General features: G+C 36.6%; 1 protein-coding gene across 1 annotated transcript in view; it reads right to left on the bottom strand.

Annotated features, from left to right (window-relative positions):
- The window catches only part of MARCH11 (membrane-associated ring finger (C3HC4) 11), a gene marked incomplete at its 5' end in the record, with an annotated part of 31537 nt that extends 6942 nt beyond the window's left edge, over positions 1-24595 (bottom strand). The window contains 2 exons of the mRNA XM_010281774.1: positions 527-719; positions 24440-24595. Of these exons, the coding sequence (XP_010280076.1) occupies positions 527-719; positions 24440-24595 (349 nt within the window). The remainder of the gene's footprint in view (positions 1-526; positions 720-24439) is intronic.
- Between the last annotated feature and the right edge of the window lie 882 nt (positions 24596-25477).

The raw sequence follows: 25477 nt of genomic DNA, 5'->3' as shown, positions 1-25477 counted from the left end.
ACATTGTTTCATAACTGTTTCTGATGTACAAAGAACTCATGCCTGCCTTCTCTGTTCTTTTCTATTACTAGCACAGTGACCTATATAAGTCTGTGCAAATTAATTTTGGATATGTAGTTTGATGACATCCTCAAGGGCTGCTTCTTTGCATCATGATGGTACAATCTAATGCAAAGTGGCATCAGTAGAAGACTTGGAAGCATATAATTTTACTAATTATTTTAATAATGTCTTTGTAATTTTCATCTGTTTAACTTCCTGAACTTTTTTCAAGAAATCGAAACTGATCCTATTCTTACCACTAAGATCTTGGGGAGACACTCTGGTGAATCTGAGAGTAAAGCTTCTTTGGTTCTTTTCTCTTTTCAGTATTTGCAACACTGTAAAAAGCAGTATTTGTCAAAGGTACCAGCTGAGAATAACTCTGCAAAGAACTGGAGTGATCGATTAGAGTGACCAATTAGAAAAATAGATATAGTCACAATCTTAAACCACAGTCTGTGCTGTTTAAAGATTTTGAGCTTACCTATGCATACTAGATCCATAAAACCATACATTCCATAGCAGATTTGAAAAAGGATGTCCTTTCTTTGCCATACTGCATAAGGGCTGAAGGCTGACCATAGAAGCCAAGTCACACTTGCTACTAAGAACAGAGATCCTAGGATTACAGCAACGATCTGCACTTTCTCAACCAGTGTTATAGTAATGCTTTGCCACTAAAAGAGAAACAAAGTTGAATAAGGTAAAAATGTTATTTTCTGTGATTGTACATTCAACTCCACTTTTCTCCTGAAATCAGAAATTATTTTAATATTTATACATATCTTCATATAACTTTACTAATATCGTCAGTACTGACATTGTAGGTGAATTTTTTTACCTATTTCACTAAAGTAAAAATAATAGTTGCTTCCCCAGTTCCCTCCAGCATCACTATCATCGCCACCTAGCTGTGAACTTCAGAAAACTTAATAGTTTTATTTTTGTTTTGAATACATAGGCAAAAAAAGATTTAGTCTTAGGAATGGAACTCAGCCTTTCATGTTTGTAGGCTAATGAAGAGAATAAAAAAAAAGTTGGAAAGACAATCTTAAATATGTTTTCTGTTAGTGTGACAAGTTGAAAGTGACAACTTTCCTTTTCATCCCACACCCCTCAAGTCTGAAGCCTTTTTCCACTTTCCTGCTGCTCATCATAGAAGTTCCAGGCTATCTCCAGACATTCCAAGGCAGTCAGGTTAATCAGTGTTAACACTACAACGAGAGACCCACAGCCTAGTATGGAAGCAACCTGAAGACTCAGGAGAAGCCCTGAATATAGGTAACATGAACATTTCTCGTTCAGTGCATCTCAATGACGTCTGCCTTTCCAGGGAGGGCTGTACCCTCTGTATGTGAGGTGACTCAGATTTATGGTGTGATAAGATTTAAATATAAAAGAGTATGCTTACTGAATTCTGTCAAGATAAGAGTAGAAATAAAACTTTGTTAAAACAAAGAGTCACAAAAGCAAAACACAGCATAAGAAAAAAAACATTCTAGATCACCCTTGACATATATAGTCTTTCCTGGACATAATTGTCTAAATTAGCTTGGCAGACTCTCCACTCTAGTGCCATCACCTATTCCAGAGCTCATATGCAGACTTTGTAGACTGCCATCTTTCCCGTTCCTAACTTTGAACATACCTGCCCCCTTATATGGTTGCAATAGGGAATAATGGAGAAAGAGCTACTGAAGTAAGAGCTGTATTACCTCTTTTCCCATCTAGCAGGATTTTTTCCTTTCTTACTTTATGAAAGCTTTCTCTTTTTACCAGCAGTTGGGTACCAGTACTGTATGATCGTAGAATGCTAGAACGTTCCTAACTTTGAACATACCTGCCCCCTTATATGGTTGCAATAGGGAATAATGGAGAAAGAGCTACTGAAGTAAGAGCTGTATTACCTCTTTTCCCATCTAGCAGGATTTTTTCCTTTCTTACTTTATGAAAGCTTTCTCTTTTTACCAGGGTACCAGTACTGTATGATCGTAGGATGCTAGAATAACACAGGTGGCAAGGGGCTGTGGGAGATCTCTTGTTCAACTTCTTGCTCAAAACAGGGTCAGCGATGAGATCAGACCAGGTTGCTCAGGGCTTTATTCAATAACATCTTGAAAACATCTAAGCATGGAGATTGTTCAGCCTCTCTGGGCAACCTGTTCCACTGTCCTCAGGTTGAAAAATGTTTTTCTTAAAGAATGTTTTTCTTCTATCCAGGCTGATCCTCTGTTATTCCAACTTAGGCTTTCTTCCTCCCATCAAGTACCACTGTGAAGAGCCTGGATGAGCAATCATCATGGTTTAACACCAGCCAGCAACTAAGCACCACGCAGCCGCTCGTTCGCTCCCCCAGGTGGAACGGGGGAGAGAATCAAAAGGGTAAAAGTGAGTAAAATTGTGGATTGAGATAAAGACAGTTTAATAGGTAAAACAAAAGTTGCACGCACAAACAAAGCAAAATAAGGAATGTATTCACCACTTCCCATCAGCAGGCAGGTGTTCAGCCATCTCCAGGGCTCCATCACACGTAACAGTTACTTGGGCAGACAAATGCTGTAACCCTGGATGTCCCCCACTTCTTCCCTCTTCCCCCAGCTTTGTATGCTGAGCATGACATCATATGGTATGAAATATCCCCTTGGTCAGTTGGGGTCAGCTGTCCCAGCTGTGTCCCCCCCAACTTCTTGTGCACCTCCAGCCTGCTTGCGGTGGGGTGGCGTGAGAAGCAGAACAGGCCTTGACTCTGTGTAAGCGCTGCTCAGCAGTAACAAAAACATCCCTGTGTTACCAACATGGTTTCCAGCACAAATTCAAAACATAGCCCCATACTAGGTATTCTGAAGAAAATTAACTCTACCCCAGCCAAAGCCAGCATATCAATGAGGTGCTGTGCCCCCTTCTTCTCTTTCAGCTTTTTCCATTAACTTGTCTACGGTTGCCTGCCTAATTTGCATATCCGCTGCTGCATGCCTTCTCTTGTTGCAGCCTTCTGAATATAATAGAACAAAAAGATAGCTGTATAACAATTTGTAAATTGTCTTGAAATACTATCCTTTTATAATGAACTTACTAAACTCATGCTAGCTATTTCATTGAACTTCAGGGTTTGGAATGGGGCTATTCATATTAAATAATACCTTTTTTATGGTAAAGAAACTATCGTTACTCATTTCCTTTGTTAGAAATTATTTTTATAAGGTCAAGAAAGGTCATTAACAACTGATGCATGACAGAATGATGTGAGCTTCTCATGACTCAGATATTACTTGTATACAGGATTTAAATGTTAGGACTGAAATTCATAGAACTCTCTGAATTTAGACTCTATAGGGATATGTTCAACAAAATTATTTTTCATTTCTCAGCTGAAGCCACATAGTGTGACTTGGCAGAAAACTGTCAAAAATGCTATTGGTTATGTATCTCTTTCTATCTTCTTTCATTTTCAGTGTGAGACAGACCTGTAATAAATATGTTTGGAATGCCTGAAATCAAAGTACATTTACATGAAGTAAAGCTTTAACTGTCACAAAATATTAAACTGTCAAATTCATGGAGGAAGCTGGTAATAAATTGAAAAAACTGTTATATCACTAAAATAAACAGCATATATTTCACAGTGTAACTTCAGCAATGCAGAAGTTCCTAAACTCACTTCAGCTTATTTAGATTTGCTTTTTTTTTTTTTAGATTACTCATAAATTGTTCTGCAAAGATAGCACTGAACAGAAGCAAAGAGAGCACTGAACAGAAGGAAGAGTAGTTAAAAAATTTGGGATAAGTAATGCAGCATGCAGTCTAGATATAAAGCCCATCCCTCATTCTGGTATTGTCTGACAATTGATTCCTCTTCCTATCTCCCATTCCCAATCAGAATAACCACTCCTACCATCTTTTTCCATCTCGTGAGGGCTTTTGTTGGCCTACCCCAAATTCTTCTTTCTAAAAAACCTTGACCTTGAAAACTCCTAAGAAACACAGATATGATCCTCACCTCTTCCTAGAATCTTCTCAAGAGTGTATTCCAGTTATTTTGCTATTCTTGTGATCAGATTAATTGTCTGTCAAGAATGCAAGCAATTGAATCTTTCAACCTCAATAAATTCAGTAATTCCAAAGATTCAGCATATTAGCATGCTACCAACCAGGAAGAGGAGCCACCCCACTCACTGAGAAAATGCTCAAGTGTTCTACAGATTGTAGTTCCTACCTGCTTTGCCTTTAAAAATCAAACAGTTACAAAACAAAACAAAAAACAACAAAACAACCAAGAACCCCAAAGGGGATTGGATGTTTTCTTCTATTACTCCTCTACTTTGGCCTTTGTGGTAATCACCGCCTTTCTTCTACAAAAGAAACAGTAGTCCTCCACCTTCCTCAAGATGAATGTCAACAATAACCAATCAATTTAAACATTTTAGGAAGGTTACCTCCCCATTAGTGTAATCTGTAAGTTAAACTAATTGATGAGCTCTCACAGTAGATAGAGGAGGAAGGATTGTATGCATAAGATGGAAGGCATTCAAGAAGCCCAGAAAGTTTTATGTGAAACTGCTAACTTGCCTCCTACTGCTAGGCAGTCTGCCGTAAAGATCCAACACCATAAGAGTGATAGGGTGGGATGGATTGGTATTAAGCTCTAACATGTGATCAGTTCAGGGATCTTGGTTTCTGTGTATGTCTCTCCTTGGTGCTAACGGCAAGAAGACTGTGGATCTTCCTGATGGCTAACTTGCCTCAGCTGAAATTTCCTCCTCTTTGCCCCCCTCCAATCAGGATTGATTCAGAACAGTCTGAGATTGCCTCTTGGGAAATTAATGTCTTGATGTTTTTCCCCTAAGTTTTACTCAGTTCGGGTACAAATATAAAAAGCAAACAGATCTCTGAGACAGACATATTTTTCACATAATGAAGAAGGTATTCTGTAGTTACAACGTTATACACATGTAAAGAAGTTTGGCAGGTTCAGTCCTTTACTCAGCCATGGACAGCATTAGCCATTAAGCAGTGAGAGGAACTACACAGGACTGTATTGTTTGGTGGCATTGCATTTCATAACAAGGCTTGTGAAGAGGAACTGGAGTTGTGGTGACACTGGTTTCTTCTACCTGACGTCTTACAGCATAATTAATGTGTGTGAGTATATACTCTGACAGACACCCAGGAATGGAAGACTCTTTTTCTAAGAGTATGATTCTTTTTATAGTATCAAAAGCCAGTTAAGCTTTATTTGATTTCTCACAATCATTCACCTTATTGTATGCCCTGTTATGTGTTGTTATAATGACTTCACCTTTTAATGTCAAACTAATGGCTTACAATAAAAAGGTCACAAAAATAAGGTAGTAAAAATAATTCAGTGACAGTTAGTTGAGAGACTGCATTTAGAACTTAACAGACTGAATTATTTAACATTCCAAATTGAATGATCTCATTATTAGTGTGTCATAATTTAAATCCATTCTTTCCATAAAAAAGTTTCTCATTTTCTTCATATAACATGTCTCACAGCTCTTAATTGCTTATGATTATAAATTATATTATGACTTCCTAATCTGTTTTTGTCATTTGCTGACTATACGTTCCATAATCAGTAACAGTTCTTTTAGCTAAGTATTTTGCCAAGTTAGAAAAGATCTATACAGCGTTTTAGTATGAGTTTCTGTAAAGTATATGACCCAAAAATACAAATATTTTGAGATATGAGAAAGATCACAATTTTTGCTTAAAAAACTAGAAATTGAAAGAAAATTTTTACTGTTCTGTATCCAGATAATTATAATGATGTTGTGAGTAACTTTTCAGATTCATTAAAAAAATCTCATTTAAATTTCTATGAAATAGGATCCCATTTCATATTCCTTCCCATCATATCTGTAGTGTTATGATGTACCATGCCATCCCTGTTGCCCATGAAAAGAACACATTTTACTTTAATATATAATGATGGTGAAATCTTCCTTTGAAAATGGTGTCTTCATAAACAAAATATAATTCATGCTTCTGACTTTAATGTAATACTGTCTATCCCTGGAAAGCTTCCTACACTTTTACTTTTGCTGACACTTCATTACGTTTGGCTCTTTTCATCTTTTATTTACCAATGGTCTTCCTCTCATGAATCGTTTGGGAGTCTAGTACATTAATGGTACACCATAGTTCTAATACTGACCCCAGAAACATTGTTCCTATTTTCTTCTAAGGGCTCTGTCAAGCAGAAATACTGCATAATTTCTCTTTTTTTTTGAGCTTGAGACTTCCAGAAGTTGAAAGAAAGATACTGTTTTGATGGACTAATTGTTAAAGTTAATACAGTTATATGCATGTCCTTACTGACATAAAGATGGATATAATATTCAGATCTGTCATATTAACTTGGCTTTTTTTAATAGTGCCTTGTAAAAGCCCACTGATTATCGTAAAATATATGGCAGAAAAATGATCTAAAAAGTACTGACTGAGACTGTGCTTGTACTTCCAATACATTACATGAAAAATATCTGCAATGAAACTACAGGTCTTCCTACATGCTTGATAAAGAACGTATGAAATTTCCTTATGGGTCTCCAAATGTGTACCTGCTTCAACTGTCCCTGTTTTTAATGCACCAGAATTCCTTAAACCAAAGAGCTGATGGGGGTTACCACACTGCGCTCTCAGAAACACAGCTTAATATGGACACTGCTGACTGAAGCCTCTCATTCCCTCTAGTCATTCTGGAACGCATATTTTATATACAAGTAGCTAAAAATAGCTGGCAGTGACCTATTATAACATAACATGATTAACCTGAAGATGTACCAATTATATGACTTAAAAAGTTTTTGTTAGATTGCTCCAATTGCTCTGATTGCTAGAATCAGAACAGCTCTGACAAGAAAAAGTTCTTTCCTACTGTCATTTGCGATGCATACTAGGATTTGCAATCTGTGTACGTATGAATAAAACTCTTACAGAAACAAAAGAACACAATGATTTAGGTCCAACAAACCATTTTTAAAATGCCTGTTCCTTACTTTATCATGTTAGTAGTGTAGATGATTAGATAATTAAGTTTTCTAACATGTTTTGCAGTAAGCACACATTGACTACATGATTCAATATGCAGTGATATTGTTACCTTATTGACCAGCCTTGTCAATAGAAAATGCATAGTTTTGAGTACACACACACACACACAGACAAAAAAAACATTTGAAATGTCATTTTTGGCTATAGGCTTCTATTTTTATGTTTGTTTTATTTTTTTAATAGTGTAGATGATTAGATAATTAAGTTTTCTAACATGTTTTGCAGTAAGCACACATTGACTACATGATTCAATATGCAGTGATATTGTTACCTTATTGACCAGCCTTGTCAATAGAAAATGCATAGTTTTGAGTACACACACACACACACAGAGACAAAAAAAACATTTGAAATGTCATTTTTGGCTATAGGCTCCTATTTTTATGTCTTTTTTTTTTTTTTTAAAGAATCAATGCCACAAAAATTACAGGTCACCATTAATGCTTACCTATTTTGATAAATTATTAACACATAGAGTGCTTGTAGTCATAATGCCCGTTATCTTTTCATGTACCAGAGAGCTCATTAATACAGATAGTTTGGCTTGTATGTAACTTCTCAGTCTGCTTGGAAGGCTGTACCAACATTTTACTTGGGACATTCTGAAAGGATAACATTTACTGTGGAGAAACTGTCCCTCTGTGCACTACACAAGCAATTTAGTTGATAGTTCCTGGAAGTGTTGGCTTACTGCAGGTAAATGACTGAGTAGATTCATAGAATCATAGAATCTTTGGGTTGGAAGGCACCTTTAGCGGGTCATCTAGTTCAATCTCCTGCAATGAGCAGGGACATCTTCAACTAGATCAAGTTGCTCAGAGCCCCGTCCAACCTGACCTTGAATGTTTCCAGGGATGGGGCATCTGCCACCTCTCTGGGCAACCTGTGCCAGTGTTTCACCACCCTCACTGTCAAAAATTTCTTTCTTATATATAGTAAAAATCTACCCTCCTTTAGTTTAAACCCATTTCCCCTTGTCCTATTGCTAGAGGCCCTGCTAAAAAGCCTCTCTCCATCTTTCTTATAAGCCCCCTTTAAGTACTAGAAGGCTGCAGTAAGGTCTCCCCGGAGCCTCCTCCTCTCCAGGCTGAACAACCCCAACTCTCTCAGCTTGTCCTCATAGGAGAGGTGTTCCAGCCCTCTGATCATTTTACACCTGCAGTGGATGCATCTTGGATCTCTGAATGCCCAGAAGCCTGGGCATCCCGAGCAATGTATGAAATCTTCACATTCTATTACATTCATAACTTTAAAAATCTTACTATTTATTAAGCAGAATAGTTTAACATTTTATCTTAGGATTTTTTAAATTATATTAGAATCAATATATGAGACCACAAGCAGAGCTGTGATGAAAACTGTATTAGTCTTCCATTATTTTTTCTCTGAGAAATTATTAGTAGTTATCTTTTGCTGCTGGCCAAAAAATGAAAGAAATTAAGCAAGACTGCAGGACTGTGTGACCATTTTAACTTTCTTGGAGACAGGAAGTAGGTATTTATTTTTAATGGTACATGGAGGTGAACTCCCTCTCTACTTTGAGGCATTCAGAGTTTCTGGAAACATCAACTCCTGTTGATTAAAATAAGGATGTTAATCCTCCTGTTTTAAAATAAGGATTCCAGTCTCAAAAGAAAGTCTGGCCCTTTACTAATAAGCATACTTGAAACAGGAATCACTCCACAGTAACTAATACAGTATTCTCAACACATAAAAGCATATGAAACAAAAATATTAAACCTGCTAAATGTCGTATTTGTACCAAGTACTATTTTTTCCTAATTCCTGATTTCTGCTTTTCATTAAGAATTGCCTGTCAATCTACCAAGATCAAGTTCTGCCAAAAATATGTATCACAGAATACTTAAAAGTCATGGTGTGTTGTAGAGATGTATCTGTGAGACATATGTAAGGTTAAAGCAAATGTTCCTATAGTCAGATTTTAAATCATATGAGACTCTAGCCAATTAAGTTTAGCTTAGTGGCTTAGTTTGTCAGTGTTTTCAACATTCCAGGGACATGTGTATATTTGGTGAAAGCCAGTGAATGAAAATTACCACTCTATGTTAATAAATACTATTCCTACTCTAAAATAGGAACTGTTCAATTTCTGTTGCAGCTTTACTAGAAATACTGGGTTTCATTACAACCAAGCTGTACTCTTGATAGCATTACCTGAAAACTAAATATGAATGAATGGAGGAAATGAGAGCCTGCCATGATTGTTGCATTCTCTGCAACTTAAAGATGATCTGAAAAATTAAACTGAAAACTTAGCTTAAGCATAGACTGTCATGTTATGGATAGGTCCACATTCCTGGAATAACACTGAGAAAAAAACATTTAGTCTAATTACTCAGAGAAAGTAAGTCTCAGCAAGATTATAAACCAGCTGTCTGAAGGAGGTATTAACAAATTTCATGCCATCTAGTCACTTAGGAGTGTTAACCACGTTTTGCTTATACAACTCTGTTCTTCTCTTTGGATACAAACAAGACGGTATCAAAAAGGGTTCTGGAGTTGCTTTTTCCTTCTCTCCTGAGAGAGAAACTGTTTCTAAATTCTGCCTAAAACTGGTGAATACTTTTAACTCAAAAAAATGCTGAGTTTGAGACTAAAACTGTGCAGCTCATTATGATATTAATACACTCATGAAAGATGTGTAAAAAATTGCTCAGCACTGAGGGACAGAACAAGGCTTTTCCACAAAAATGCCCTGGCCACTAGTCAGTATATAGAGGGATCATCTGTTCTTGATCTGTTGGTATCTTCCTGTCTATCTTCCTTAAAGTATTCAAGTATTAATTCCAGTTCATTTACTGAAACTCACATTTCATCCACTAGCTGGACTTTCCAAAAGTGCTAGCTACTCTTTCTCTGTCTTTTTGACTCTATGGATAATTAAATAATTTTTACAACCCATACAAGAAGAAACAGAGGGTTTACCTGAGAATATTCTATACCCTAATGGTTGGTGCATTTCCTTGTGAGACATGTTGACTCAAACCCATTGTTCACCTGAGTTAAAGCAAGGTTTTAAACTTCCACCTCTAAAGATACTGTTTTAATGACTGAGATTTACATGGTATTCAGGATATTCAATAGTAGAACTCCTTCCAAGTAATTTATTGGAACACTTCCAGTTCCTATACAATACATAGATGTTCACTGAAGCAAAGACGAAGCAAAGACAAATCAAATGAAATTGATTCCTCTATTCACATCATCTCCATAAGGATGAGTAGGGAGATGATTTCAGTATGGTACAAAGCATCAGGAACCATTTCTGACCCTGACTTATTTCAGTGGTTTCTGGATGCTGAAAAAGAGACCATGGAAAGGCCTTTCCTGGAAAAGAACCATATAAATGATGTGAAGGTGGAAGAAATGCCATATAATGGGAATTTTAAAGATCAAAGCTCCCCTTTTACTCAAAGACGACTGAAGGAGGACTCATCTAAAGCATTTAAGTACTGTAAATGGGGTAGAAAATGCTACATATTAATGTGTTTTTCCACAAAAAATGATGGTTAGATGATGGAGCCAAAGAATGTAGATGTGCAAACAAATTCAATCGGATAAGCACAGTTAAGAAGTTGTAAAGCATCAGTTACCAGCATTTTGTTTAAAGTACACAGTATTTGCCACTTTCCATTATCTGCTTCTAGGCAGTCTATGAATCCGAAGACATGAAATCAAGTAGTGCATCACCATTTATTGTCACGGGATTCCCTTGCATCCTGCAGCAACATTATTCACAGCTGAGAATCAGGGACTTCACAATAGTTCTGGCACAAAACAACTCCGTACCCTTGGCTAGGCACAGGATCTGAAGAAGAACCTTCACTGTCCAGTCTTCTTCCTATTACTACATGGGAATGATGTGTTTCAGCAGTGAAGGATACAACCTCACCAGAAAACAACCAAGTACAAATATCAGCCTCTGGCCTTTTTGGCCCTGAACAAAAACTAATTCACAGAATGGGATCGGTGTTTTCATGTGAAAATCTGGAAGATGCACAACATGAGGGAAAAGGCAATCCTGATTTCATGATCTTCTTTGTAAGATATAAAACAAAGGAAAGTTCAGACTTTGATGGCAACAAAAAGACTAAAGAAACATACCCTGAGTTTAGAGGTAAGGTGTTTCCTTAGGTCTAATACCTCAGCAAGATTATGTGTATCTTGGGCAAAGGTTAAAAGACAGGATGATAAGAATACCAGGGTATTATCTACTAGCATGTAGTCATGAAGACAACCATCCTGGGTTCTGGCTTGTACAAAATCTGGTAGAGCCTGCTCTGATAGACAATTAGAATGTAATCTATAATTAGATTAGCAAATCAATTTGATTGATTTTGTAATCAATTAAAATAGCAATAAATCTTCACTTGAAGTCATAATGATAAAATTTTAGACTGTGCAAATGAATATAGTAAGTAACATACTGCTTGAAAATTTGGCCTAATGGAAGAGTTAACTTATTTATTATAATTGTTTTGTATATTACATATTATGAGTAATAATTAAAACTTTATATTAAAAGATGTATGATACATTTATAAGAATTAATGTAATATATTATTACCACAATTATTAATAACAGTTATTTTAAGTATTACATGATTAAAAATCTAATAAACAGAAAATAATTAAAAATCAGTTGCCTTAGTTTTTTCAGGTACTGCTACATAATCACAACTATGAACTAGTAGGTACTGTTGTTTGAATAAGTAATCAAATTTTTTCTAATAGTTTGGAGTAACCATGTTTTTGATTACGCAGTTACTTAAAAGACTCCATTTTTAAGATCTGAAAACATATAAGATGTAGTGCTTAATTACAGAAAGTGGCAATTTAGATACTTAGTATCATCAAATATTATAGGTCTATCAAAAAAAAAAAAGAAAATAGTTGCTTTTATAGTATACATTACACCAGAAACTCTATATTTCTCTCTAACCATATTATGAGTATGTCTGAAATCCCTTGGAGTAATTACATTAAATTGCACCACAGTATAACTGATGCTTTTGAACACTGAAAAGACCCAGCTTTCTGACTTGTTTTATTGTGCATCAGCATTCACAGTACTGCAAGAAGCAATGGTTATAATAAAAACCTAATATCCATTCATATCATTGTGTTTGAAAATCCCTAAACTACATATTGTTCTTGGCTTAATGGTGCTTATATGACTTAAACATAATCCATGTACCACCTCTTGCAGTACAAATACAGGCGTAAAAATACCCTCAGTTTCTCTCAAATATAAGAAGCACCTAAGAGAATGAAAGGTAAGTACCCGCTGTCCATATGGGAAACACACTTGTCAAAGAACGACTTACTCTTCTGCAAATCGTTGCTTTTTAAGTTTATGACTATAAATGCAGTCACATTTTGTTGACTCTAGACAATAGTTCCCTCTTCACATTCACTAATTATGTATGATGGATTTATTGGTCATCTTTTCAGAACAGCAGCTCCCAGATTGCTCTGTCCTACAGTCAGGACTATTTCTGGATTCCTTAAAAATATTAACAATAACACTTGAGCTCTGATGAAACTAGTTGAGGGCACTCTTGGAAAAACATCCTAGCGGTCCTACAGGATATAAGTCCTGAAAAAAATTTGCTACTCACTTGGAAAACGGAATGCTGCTCTTTTTGACCTCTCTAGAATGGATAGAAGCAGGCAACTAGGTCTTCAAATGGCCCTGGTTCTGCCATTGTAGTAAGACAAAAATTGCCTGATACCCAAAGTTTGTGAGCAAACTCATCCCTACAAGGGCAATGCCTAATGAAGAAAGCAGCAAAGGTTTTTCCATCTCAGAATTCTCACTCACTCACTAGACTCTGAGAAACACCAAGACTGTAAGCTGAGCATGTATGACTGGTGACTGCAGACAGAGCTAATGGAACATCTCAGCACTGTGAAATAGCTAGTGTAAGATCTCGTGGCTCAAAGCATGCAAAAAGATAACCGGCTCAGACATCTGGTAAGGGAAGGACCTAATACTCTTCTTCAGGTAGGTTTGCCCAGTCAGACCTGGATGATTGTTAGTAACTTATCTAGCATCCACCTCTGAAGTAGAGAATATAGACTATGGCTCAATAACCTAAAAAACTGTAAAAAAAAAAAATCAGGAAAATGGCCAATATTCTGACACTGACATTAGACAGCTTTTGAGTTATTTAACTTTCTAAAGTAATTTTCTTTTTCATATCATAAAAAATATTCCACAAAACCCTCTTCCCCCTTAAGGGAGCCTACAGGAAAGATGGGGAGGGACTCTATCAGGGAGTATAGTGATAGGACAAGGTTTAATGGTTTTAAACTGAAAGAAGGTAGATTTAGAATAGATATTAGGAAGAAATTCTTTACTGTGAAGGTGGTGAGACAGTGGAACAGGTTGCCCAGAGAAGTTGTGTATGCTTCCCCCAGGAAGTGTTCAAGGCCAGGTTGGATGGGGCTTTGAGCAACCTCATCTAGTGGAAGATGTCCCTGCCCATGTCAGGGGCGTTGGAACTAGATGATCTTCCAACCAATACCATTCTATGGTTCTGTGATTCTATGATTCCCCTAAAGTGAATGTAATCAGGCCTTGATTACCAGAAAAAAAAAACCAAAACCCACAACACACTAACTCCTGCTGATACAGGTATCTATCCCAAGAATCTTCACGACTTCCATCACAATACTGGAAAAGGAGTAGTCAGCATAGTTGCTGAGGGGAGTAGAGAAATAGTCACAAATTTAACGTCATAACCAAGGGTCACATCCTTAGGGATTCATATGTCAGAAGCAACAATGTTTCAGTACTTAGATAGCCTGGCCAATACATCAGCTAAGATGAAAAAGGAGAGAGTGACACTGGGACAAAGACATGGCTTCTTATTCACACTTCAGATATGCTAATTCAGGGTCAGAGGACATAGCACTGTGGAAATCACTGCTAGGTGATTTTTAAGTAAACAGACATGAAGCCTGTACCTCTGAACCCAAACAAGGAAGAAAGGGACCTTCTGGAGGTTTTCATGAGGACCTGATGCATGAGTTGTACAATGAAGACAATGATTCCCTTCTGTCACATGCTAAACACCAAGACATCTGAGAGTAACTTTGAACTACTGAAACAACTTTCTCTTCTGAAATAGTCTCGCTAGAAGACTGAAGTCCTTAGATCTTGTAGGTCCTAATTGCTGTGGCTTGGTTCACAGCAATTTTATCAGTGAGGTCTATAAAAGCATGAGGGACAGGCCCAGAGGAAAGGTAAGCTTCTTAAATCCCCACAGCTGTAAACTCTTTCCAGTGAATGCACAGCAGGTTTTCCACAAATTTCTAAACACATTCAAGCATGTGGTAACCATAACAACTCTCAGTGGAGAAGCTCTGAAGTAGACACATTTCCCTAGAATATCCAGCAATTCCACATATTTTCTAGATCTTTTACCCAAGGCTATAGGAAGGAAAGGACAGATGCATTTGATGGTCCTTCTCCTTATACTGAGTTGTGGATGATATGAAGATTTTTCCCTGAAGTTTGACAGATATCAGAAGGCATCAGTAATTAATCAAATTAGTATTTGTTGCAAGCATCCAGAAAGCAGTGAGATGATATGCAATACTCTGTAAATGCTGCTTGAGGAGGAAGTGACCCTCTTTATTAAGTCTCAGGAGGATTTTAAGTCACCACTGAACAGAGCTTCCAATGATTCTTGTAGTCACTGAAGAAGGTTATGTGAAGGACAGTGTTGCAAGTGCAGGAAAACACTGCGAATGTAAGACTCCTATATTCTATTTGTGTTATTCTGATGTGAACCAGTGAGCTCACATCAGCTGTTATGCTGACTGCTTCAAGTAAAGTATGTCAGATTACATTCCTCCTATGAAACAGCAGCCCTGAAATTGAGATGCAGAATTTAGTCATCCAAGGAGGAACACAATGTGCTGGGAGTAAACACAAGTTATATGCAGATTGCTCAGATAATAGCAATGAGAGATACATAAAGCATTCCATTAAGAAGTAGACTCTGTCTGTCTGTTCCTGCCCAGTAGGCAGAGGGAGCTTCCTTAGCATGAAAGAAGAGAAGGCATACTGAATTTCACTCTCATTTTCTCCAGATATTGTTTCCTGGATGCTAATTTTATAGAATTTGCCTTTTTCAAGATCCTTGTAATGCTTGGAATAATCTTCTAGTATCAGCAGAGTACCTAAATACACATGAAGCTAGCAAGTATTTCATCTGGATAGTAAGGTTCATGACTTTCTGAAACTACGAAGGGATTACTTTTTTTGATTATATCTGGGTTTTGGGCATAAAAGACCAGAAAAAAATCAGTCTTATATCATATATTCATCCAATAATATAATTTGTGTGGTTATCAATACGGTGTATTCCTCTACTGGGAATATACTTGTCACAGAAACGGAAAAGTTTAATACTGCCATGGGTGGAAGACACTACCAGAAAAAAATACGCAAAAATATGGGGAGGGAGGAAATAAGGGGAAAGGAAACAGCATGTGGCTAAAACTGGAATAATGAAAAAAATCGACGTCACTGAAATTTAAACAAAAGTAGCAGGAAAAAGAAATATAGAAATAAAGAAAATAAAAAGGTGAAATAAATTAAAACAAAGCCCAAAGAACCCTGTGGAAAGACAGTCATGCAGGCAAAACTCACAATGCAAAGAAAGTGCTCTGACTCAGGCAAATACTTCAGAAGAACTGAGGTCAAATTGTTCTTTTACTGTTGCACTACTGGGATGAAAGAAGGCAGGCAATGTCGTCCCTGAATGAAATTTCCTCTGCACATTGCTGAAGCAATAAGAGTCTTCCATCTGAATACTAAGCATCCAGTCTGAATCTTCATATGAGATATAGATTAGAAAAAGAAAAATTAAAAAAATTTCAGTGAAATAGGTTGAAAAGCTGTCTCCTCAGTTGAACAATTTAAGAAAGAAGTAAGTTAGCATGACTGCCAGTCATGTGGATGAAGCACTGAAGACTTCAGTGCAAACTGACCAACATTCAGAAACAAGAAGCATTAAAAGGAAGTTTTGAAATTATTTCAATAAAGACAACTTTTTTGACAAATTTCAATTGTGGAAAAAACCACAGTGGCACTTCACAGTTGACACAGCACGGCTGGTAGAGAAGCCAGGAGATAATGACAGTATTTGGTGCCCAGGGCAGGCTACTTACATTGCCAAATAAGCATAAGCTAAGGAATCATAAACAAGAGGTATAATAGCAGTACGTTATCATTTATTAACAAGTTTTCATATTAAGAAATAAACAATTCCGGCTGAAACAACCAGTACATGGTTGCAATGTTTTTCACTAATCTCTGTTGATAGGAATTAAAGACCTGAATAATCAGGGTTTTGGACATAAGATAAAAAGACAAAAATTTGTATTTGAAAAACTCACAAATCTTTCATCACTAAATAAATTTCATCAGTTTTAGGCTAGAAGATCAAGCTATTGGGAAAATATCCAATCAAACAGACAAAAAATGATAAAAAACAGTAGCTAAAAGGTTCCTGAATGTAGATCCCACACCATATCTTAAGCCTTGCACTGTTTACTTAGATGTCCTAAGCATTTTAAATGGCAGTAACTATTTACATATCGCAACTTTGATTCCAATTCACACTGCCCTTAACTTTTGGATGGATTTTTCTAATGGAATCTGTTGCAAATATGTAATTTGTGCTTAAAATTCCAGTAATAACTTTTATTCAGCTATTTCATCTGAAAAACAACCTGGCACCATGTCATGCTTGTCATTTTGCCCTATGAAAATCTTAGGCTCAAAGGAATCTACTTTTTTTCCTGAAGTAGTTAATCCACTATTTAAAACACCAAGATAATGCTCTTTAAATCTATATCTGTATTTATATATCTTACCACTAGGTCAGGATGACACCTGTAGTTTATTTCCAAGTACAGTTCACAGTTTACATTGTGCTAACTGTTGTTTCACAGCATTCAAGGAGTCAAAGTGCCCTGAGCACAATTTGCACATTTCACAAAATAAAACAAGAAAACGATTGATTTTTTAATAAGCTACGGGAAATAAGAGAGTAACCTATGAGGATCACACACCTATGTACCTTTAATGTTATTCTTTTTTTAAAACAAGCTATGTTTTATTTTATGTAGGTACTTGATTACCTTAGTATACACATTAGAAGTCCAACAGAACTGCCTAAGTGCATGCAAGAGAACTAGTTTAAAGTCACTATCCATATGTTATTATAAAATTGTTCTGTATGCTATAATCACCATTTCTTTGCCTAATCTATTTTTTACTCATAATTCCCTATCTTAAATAGACAGATGTGAGCACCAGAGTGGCTTACACGCTGTAGCTGATGCTCTGACAAGTATAACACATTTCTTGAGTTCTATCAGTTGCGATGCCAACTTTGACCAAATGTTCCATCTAGCAAAACATGAACACACAGAGAATCAGGAAAGCAGATCTCAGGCATTTGCTGGTGCTACTCCAACCATTGCAGCAAAATCCCAAATATTAACTACACCTTCTAGGTCATCTCTTCAATCTTCATCCATTCCAACCAGTGAGAAAGCATTATTTTTTGTCATACAATGTTAAAAATCCTCACTAGCCTAGGAATATCAAAGTTTCTGAGCTGAATCATAGGTTTGAAACATTTGGTTTCCCATTTTTGGCAGTTCTGACCTAAATCTCCTCCCCCCACTTCCTCACTCTCAATTCTTTCATAGGACTCTAAAACAAAATCAATCTTCTTCCCCTCTGCCAAGGTTCTATTTTCTGTGCACTTAACCCTTTTGTACTTGATCCTTCCAATTTCAATTTTTAACTCTATAATCTCATGTGTTCCTCCCTGATGTCTTCAGCTCCCATGTTGATGACTGCTCTGACCTCTTAGATGAATACCATCTCTCCTCACTGGACTAACAAATAAGGTTCAGCGTTTGTAGTCAACAAAAAGGCCATTCAGTTCTTTGATAAGATTTTCACCTAGGTCTATATCTAGTCTTTTGTTATTAGTTCTTCTTTATCCCTACCCAAGTACCACTGTGATATCACTGTGAATGAATCAGTTCATTTGTTCACATATTATTATTCATTATTTCATGACTTTCAGATCATTGGTATTGATAATTCTTCTATCCCCTGTTGCCTCTTAACTGTCATTAGTTACCAATTGCCTCCACCCTTCTAAGGCTTCTACAGTTTTGATCATGCTTTCCACTGTAATGTCCACCTTGCACTCCTTCAGCTCTGTACGCTAACAGCCGTGTATTTTGCTTCTAGGATGCTAGTAGTGCACTAGTGGCCTGCTCACTTGCTCCGTGACAAATTTGTTCTCACCTGAATGGCTAACCAAATGTGTTTCTCAAACTTAACTGACTTTTGTCTCCACACCTTTTTCCTGTCTTTATTTTCCAAGTCTCTACTCCTTTTATCTCTGAGTGTCTCTGTGCATTAATTACAAGAAAACAAAGAAAAGATAATACAACGTCAAATTCATTATCCCCTTAGCATTTTCTCTCTGTTGCCTTCTTATTTTTGCAATTCTGTCCTTTTGGTCAGTGGTGAAATTTTTACTGTCCTTTCTTCTTCTGTAATCTCTCTACTTTGGCCCAGTGACAACATTTTGTCCTTCCTCCTGATCCACTCACTTACCGCAATTCACTTTTTCAGTCTCCCATTCACCTACAGATCTTTCCCAGAACGTACACATTTTTATTTTGTCTTTCCCACCACAGAAAAAACCCACAACCTTGACACCACTGGCCTCTCCAACAGCCCTGATGATAGCCTTTTGTTTCTAAACCCATTAACCATGCTACTTAGAACCGATCATGATCACCAACTTCCACCCAGTGCATGTCGCTGAAATGACTCAGAATGTATCAAATCAAAAAGTCTATCTAGCCTATTAACTTCTCCCTAGAAGTGGCCAAAAGTAGACACTTAGGAAAAGGAAGTGTGTGAGAAGCACAACTACTATATCTGTGCTGATAACTGACAGATCTACTTTTCTGTTTCAGACTTCTCTCTCCTGTCAAAACCAAAACATTAATCTGTTTCTACCACCTTTTGTAAGAATCTTACCATATATTTAAGTTCATTAAAATCTCTAGGATTTGCATGTCCCAGCCTTCCTCAAGCAGTACAGATTCGTATGGATTATCCATACGAATGGATTATCCATTGGATAGTGGATTCCAATGCATTAATCTGTTCTGTAACCCAAGAATTATCTTAAATTTAAATATCTATTTGGATCTTCCTGTTCATAATATTTCTAAAATTTACGTGTGTTTTCTATGTAGCATATTCAAGACTATTCATATATAAAAATTTAATTTCTCATCATCACTTTCGTCTTATGTCTCAATTACTGTAACACAGCTTTTAAACTCATGACAAATGTAATTTTCTCAATGACTACAAACTGCTTCAAACATTTTTTTTCAGTCCACTACTTTGACTATGTTACTGCCCTTTTTTCTCCACTATGCTGGTTCCTCTCTTCCCCATCACATAGAATAAAAAGACTTGACTTGATTTTTAAAAAGTCCTTACAGGTTTTTACTGACACATGACCTTCTAATGACTACTCACATTGAATCTCATCTCTGTTCAGTTCATGATACCTATCTCAGCCAAGTATTTTATTTTCTAACAGCCCTTCCATACTGCCTTCACATTCAAAGGGTGCCTGCCAAGGTTCATTATTCTATTTTCAAGAGGCATCTTAAAACTCGTCCCATTTGAGATGCCAACACCTCAATAATAGTTAAAGATGGTTAGTGTACAGAGACAACCGGTTTTATATATCCCCATAGACTTGTCCCTTACCTCCTGTTCAAGCTTCTTTGTAAATTGTCCAAGGGTGGGACAATCCTTTTTGTTCTTTGTGTGTGTTGACACAGTGAATAGCACAATGTATCCTCCTGGATCTTCATTACAGACAGTGTAACAGCAGCAACATTAGTGGATTGTTATTAGTACGTAGCATAGTTTAAAAAGCACAATTGGAGATTTGAGTCTTCTCCCTTTCCCCTTCTTAGTTATGCCTACAAAAAGTAAATGCTTTCATCCAGTTGAGCATAGTCATTAGTAATAACTTTTACTAAATATTTACTACACATTTTTTCTGGACACTGGCCTCCATACTGAAGTATCTGAAGAACTTGACTTTTGCACTTTTTAATATAAAATGCATATATATACATGCAGCCTGCTACACAGTCTTGCTCATGCTTATCTAGCTGACACCAGTGAGATTACTCAAATGAGTGAGGACTACTCACATTAACAACACTGGAAAAATTGAACCTGTAATTCACAAAAACTGTTTAACATAGGAATTTTTATGATGAATATCTTAAATGTTAATAACCATAGTCTGGACCACAGAAAACCACTGAACTCATGAGCCTCATTCCACCTCCAATAACTACACAATTGATTAAATAATACTAAGTACAACCTTAATTTTTTTGTTTATATTAAGAAATCAGACCTAAAACCTAAGAATTTACTTTTTAAAATAACTGTTTATTTTGTGATTTTCCTCATGTCAGAAAAGGTGTTGAATTGCTATGCAATTAGCTTTTAAATTAGCACACCAATCTACTGTATTACTTTTGGAATAGGTCCAGTTCACCTAAAGTACCAGAATATAACATTTTAATGAACACAAACACAGGGTATATTAAACATCTAACATAATAGTATTTTATGACAGACTAGAGTAACAGTCTAGAAAAGGCTATTCTCTAAATATATTTATCACTCATTTTTATAGAAATGATGGGGTTTAGCACCAAATTATATTTTGGTGCTCAACCTTTGCATGACTATATTCCACTTTTAAACATTATTTCTGAGTCTTACACGAGAATTGACATTCTTCAATATACGTTCATGTTTAACTGCAAGCCGAGTGAACTAATTTTCTAACAGCTTAATAATTAAATAGCACCAATAAAAAATAAAGCACTTCATTTATGTTTCCTTTAGGAAGGAAATCTGTACAAACGATAAAGCTTAACAAAACAATATAAAAATATTTGTTTGTGCTTTCTTTCTCTTTGTTAAACTAAAATTTAGTCCTAAATCAGTTTAATCTCCAAGTCAGACATTTAAAGTTCCTCAGTCTTTTTTAAGTTGTTTCAAAAACCTTCCAAAACTCCCTGCCCAAACCAATATTTGTTCCATCTCCCCTCATTATAGTTTTTCTTTTTCTAGTTATTAACATAGCCTTGCCTATTATTGGATCAAATTCCACCCTGCCCTGAGAAGCAAGTCCAATGACATGAACATGTGCTTTCAGTAATGGACTAGTGCAAGGTTAAATGTCTTTCTGATATGATCCTAAGAAGGATACCGAAAAAAATCCACATTTGCATTTCTCTGTGAAACACCATACCAAACATCATCAATTTGTTTGTGTGCTCATCTTCCACTGTTACCCATTGGTTAATTAGTTATTTTTATGTTTTAAGATCTTCTTATACTAAAAGTCTATGTGTTACCAGAATTGGGTTCTTAAAAGTGAATTAAGTAGTAGTTGCTGAAATATACAAAGTGACACTGGAAAAATTTCTATTGGAATTGTCACTTACCATAGCAATTTTTGTTCTGTGAAGGTACTGCCTCCAAAGAGGCCCCCCTTTGGGATTACTTTCCTTGCCATGAAGCAACAGAAAACATAGAAAATATTAGATATTAAATGGAATATTCACATCTATTCCAATGTTCTGGAAGAAAATACAGAAAAAATCTCCTATCACTTAACTCCCTAAGCACTGTTACACTCCATAAATAACTGAGGTAAAAGTAAACCTGAGGAGCTGGTGTAAATCTGCACAGGCAATTCACTTGAGAAGAAGTTATTTTGGTAATTAGCATCCTTTTTCTCTCTTATGACATTGCCTACACAGATCTAATAAATAAAAGACTAGTAGAGACAATTCTGAGAACCTGGACTGAGGCAGACTACTAGTTGCAGGGAGAGCGAACTACTCCCGTCCAAATATTGTATCTAATGTAATGCAAGAAGTCTTGCTTGCTTGGGAACATTTAAGTACATTTCCTACCTCAGTTAGATGTTGTAAACTATTTCTATATTGAAATGGTCTAACTCTTAGCTTTTTACCAAACCTGACCAAAAAGTTACCTTAAAAAATGCTTTTGTGTAGTCAAGCAAATGATTCAGAACCTGTCCAAAAGCTTAAACCAAGACAACTGTTAAAAACAGTCAATGCTATTATAGTCAACAATATGGGAGAGGAGTGAGGGCATTTTAAGACTGATCACCCGTATAAAAATACACAGATAACTGCAGTTTTGAGAGTTTCTTTTAGATTCTGTAACTACAAGAGGAATATTCCATATAGGAAAATGAGAAAGGTACCACCGAGTCCCTCCAAAGAGATGCGTGACGTTTTGGGTGTCAGGAGTTTAAACCTAGGAGTATATGTATAACTTATTTGAGTATGCAACTCCATGACATTTTTTTTCTACGATATTTTGTCAAGAGTAAAAAAGGACAGACTTAAATAATTGGCCTAAAAAATTAAAGATAGGGTTAAGAATAAATCAAGTATTTTTTAAGCTGTTGAAGGAGAAACATTAATCTAGTTCTGTCCCTCCACCAAAAATACGCCATAATTCATGAAGAGAATGGCATTTAACTTTTCACTCTTCGGTTTCTTTCTACTTCACTTGTAGCTTAGCCAAACACTGTTGTCCACTGTGTCACCAACTGACACTTTCTTTCTTCTTTGCTTCTCTTTCCACAGAAATTGAATGGTTGTTCTTCAAATTGGGGCTTGATTCTGTTGTCCACAGACAGGTGTCTAATGACATTTCAGATGTCCTTTATATCCCACTTGGCCTCCAACTGCAGTTCCAAAGTCTATTGTAAGTTGTGTCATATCTGCTACCCTGTCTAGATGTTTTGGCTACCTTGGGACACCTCAAATAGTACTAGATGCCTTTTTGCAGGAAACTGTGTCATGCCCATGCTGTCAAACAACTATTTTCAGAGACTCATTGCAAACTGTTGATATATATACACAACCTTTGCTACGAAAAGGACAAGATTGCTGTGGATATAAAGGAAATACAGATTTTTGAATGGTTAAAAAAAGCCAAATGCATCAAATAGAATCCCATGCCAAACCACCAGGTAAAGTCCATGTAGAAACAGAGTCTACCACCTTTGTTTTCTGGACCGTTTTACAAATCCGTGACTTTTTCACATCATAAAGGATCTATCCAGGAAAGCTTATCAAAAAGTTTCCTTTGTGGATTCATAAAGGAAAAACTTGAAGTCACAATTGGCTCTGCAAGTACTTGCACCTAATCTGAACACCTCTAAGCAAATACTCCAGAAATCATACATCCACAGAATGCTTATCATGCTCACACAACTGCCATTACCATCCAAGCATGTCTTTTCTATGAAACTCCAATCAAACTCAGGCACAGAAAAATGACCTGAGTGCTCTAGCCTTTGAGAGCTCCATCATCTCTGAGCTCATAGGATCAAAACTAAAAAAAAAGATATAATTATCTTACTAAATGCATTCCTCAGATGCATGAAATACAATTTCTAGGATGGAGTTTTAAGCCTCTAAAGAATTGTGGTGTGCAAAGTGGTATTAAGGCTTCCCTAGCAGATCTGCTAAAGCTTTGAGTTCCCCCTGCCTACTCCCTGAACATGCTACCACTATAATATTCTAACTTCCAGCTGCATGTTGTGATGCTGTTAACAGGGAGCTGTGAAAAATGTTACTGCACTTATCAGCTTCTGAAACAATTATTGGTGGACAAAACATAAAGAGCATTCTGCTACTCTGGATTGTGCCAAGACAGAAAAGTCACCTCCTTTTACTTTTTTACAGTAGGTGAATACACAGGCAACTGAAGTTTTCTCTGCCTCTCTTCTCTGGACCCCAAGCTTGAAGAATGAGTGAAATCAACCTTTGACTGATCCTTTAACAAATTATAAAGAGATGTTTAAAGTTTAGAAATTGAACCAGGGAGATCCATGTTCTGTCATGTCTCAGTGTGACTTAGCTAATTACAGAATTTAACCATTTCTGAAGACCATTTCTATGGCAAGCCAAAACTAGAAGAACATAACAGAATCAAATGACTGCATGTTTTAATGTGTAACTGGTCTTAAAAACTAACTTCAGGTGGGTGCAAGTGCTAACTGGTAAAGCATATAGGCTGGTACCATTTTGTTTTTAAAAGTGACTGGAAGAACATATCTTTTTAAACAAACAAACAAATTACCTGGCAAGGCTTCTTCATTTTAATTGCTATAACATGGTATCTGTAGCAGCAGAGTTCACAGGTCCATGACCCTCTTTCACTTATCCACTTTAACAGACAAAGCTGATGTGTGTATCGTACTGACCCATCACAGCGGCAAGGATTTAACAATTCACCCTGGAAAGGCAACACAGAAACGTTAATTTTAAAGGAATCTTTTATGTACATGTATACTCAATACCAAAATATTTACAGGTCTGTAACAACGAACTGGTCTCAATTTCAGTACATGAAAAAGCATGTATTTTTAGCCATAAAAACACTTAAAAATTAAACTGTCTTAAAAACATCTAAGTGCTTCCAATGAGATAAAGGCAGGTAACTGTCTACACATATGTGTGTACATATGTGAAACAAGTAAAAGATTATCATGCATCAAACAACAGCAGCATTAACACTTTCAAATACCTCAAATTGTAGTGAAAGTGGTTAGATGCATTTCTCCAACAGTTACTTGCAGTCATTACTAGGAAACAAATGGGTGACGTCACAGAGAACCATGCTCTTGGAGCAGGGTTCTCTGCTGTTCAGCCAGGCAGCTGCCAGGCAGGACCTCAAATAATGTAACTAAAATCTTCCCACGGTAGTTCACATATTTCTGTATTATATAAATCAGCTATTCTTTTCTTCCCTTGAAAAGATTTTTTTTAGCTGAACTACAAGACAACCTATAAAATGCTAGTTTGGGATCCATGGCTGATACTGTCCCCAGTAATGTAATGACAGCGAAGATCCCTGGAGGTCTTCTCAACGCTACCTGTAAGCTAACACTCTCATTTTAAAGTCTAATAGAAACCCGAGAAATTCTTACTGTTTAAAGTCCCTGAGGGGAGACTCAGCAGGCGTGGCGGCAAGAAGATACAGTGTGCAAGCCAGGCACAGCAAATCTCTGATTTTTCCTAAAATCAGTCTGCGCCGACTCAGAATTGGCCCAAGCTTTTGTCACAACCATCTCGTACAGCAGCTGAGGCTCGCTACACTCATTTCGCCGCCGACACA

This window comes from Phaethon lepturus, unplaced genomic scaffold, assembly GCF_000687285.1.
Source record: "Phaethon lepturus isolate BGI_N335 unplaced genomic scaffold, ASM68728v1 scaffold1372, whole genome shotgun sequence".
NCBI classification, from domain to species: domain Eukaryota; kingdom Metazoa; phylum Chordata; class Aves; order Phaethontiformes; family Phaethontidae; genus Phaethon; species Phaethon lepturus.
This window is presented reverse-complemented; position numbering and strand designations above follow the sequence as displayed.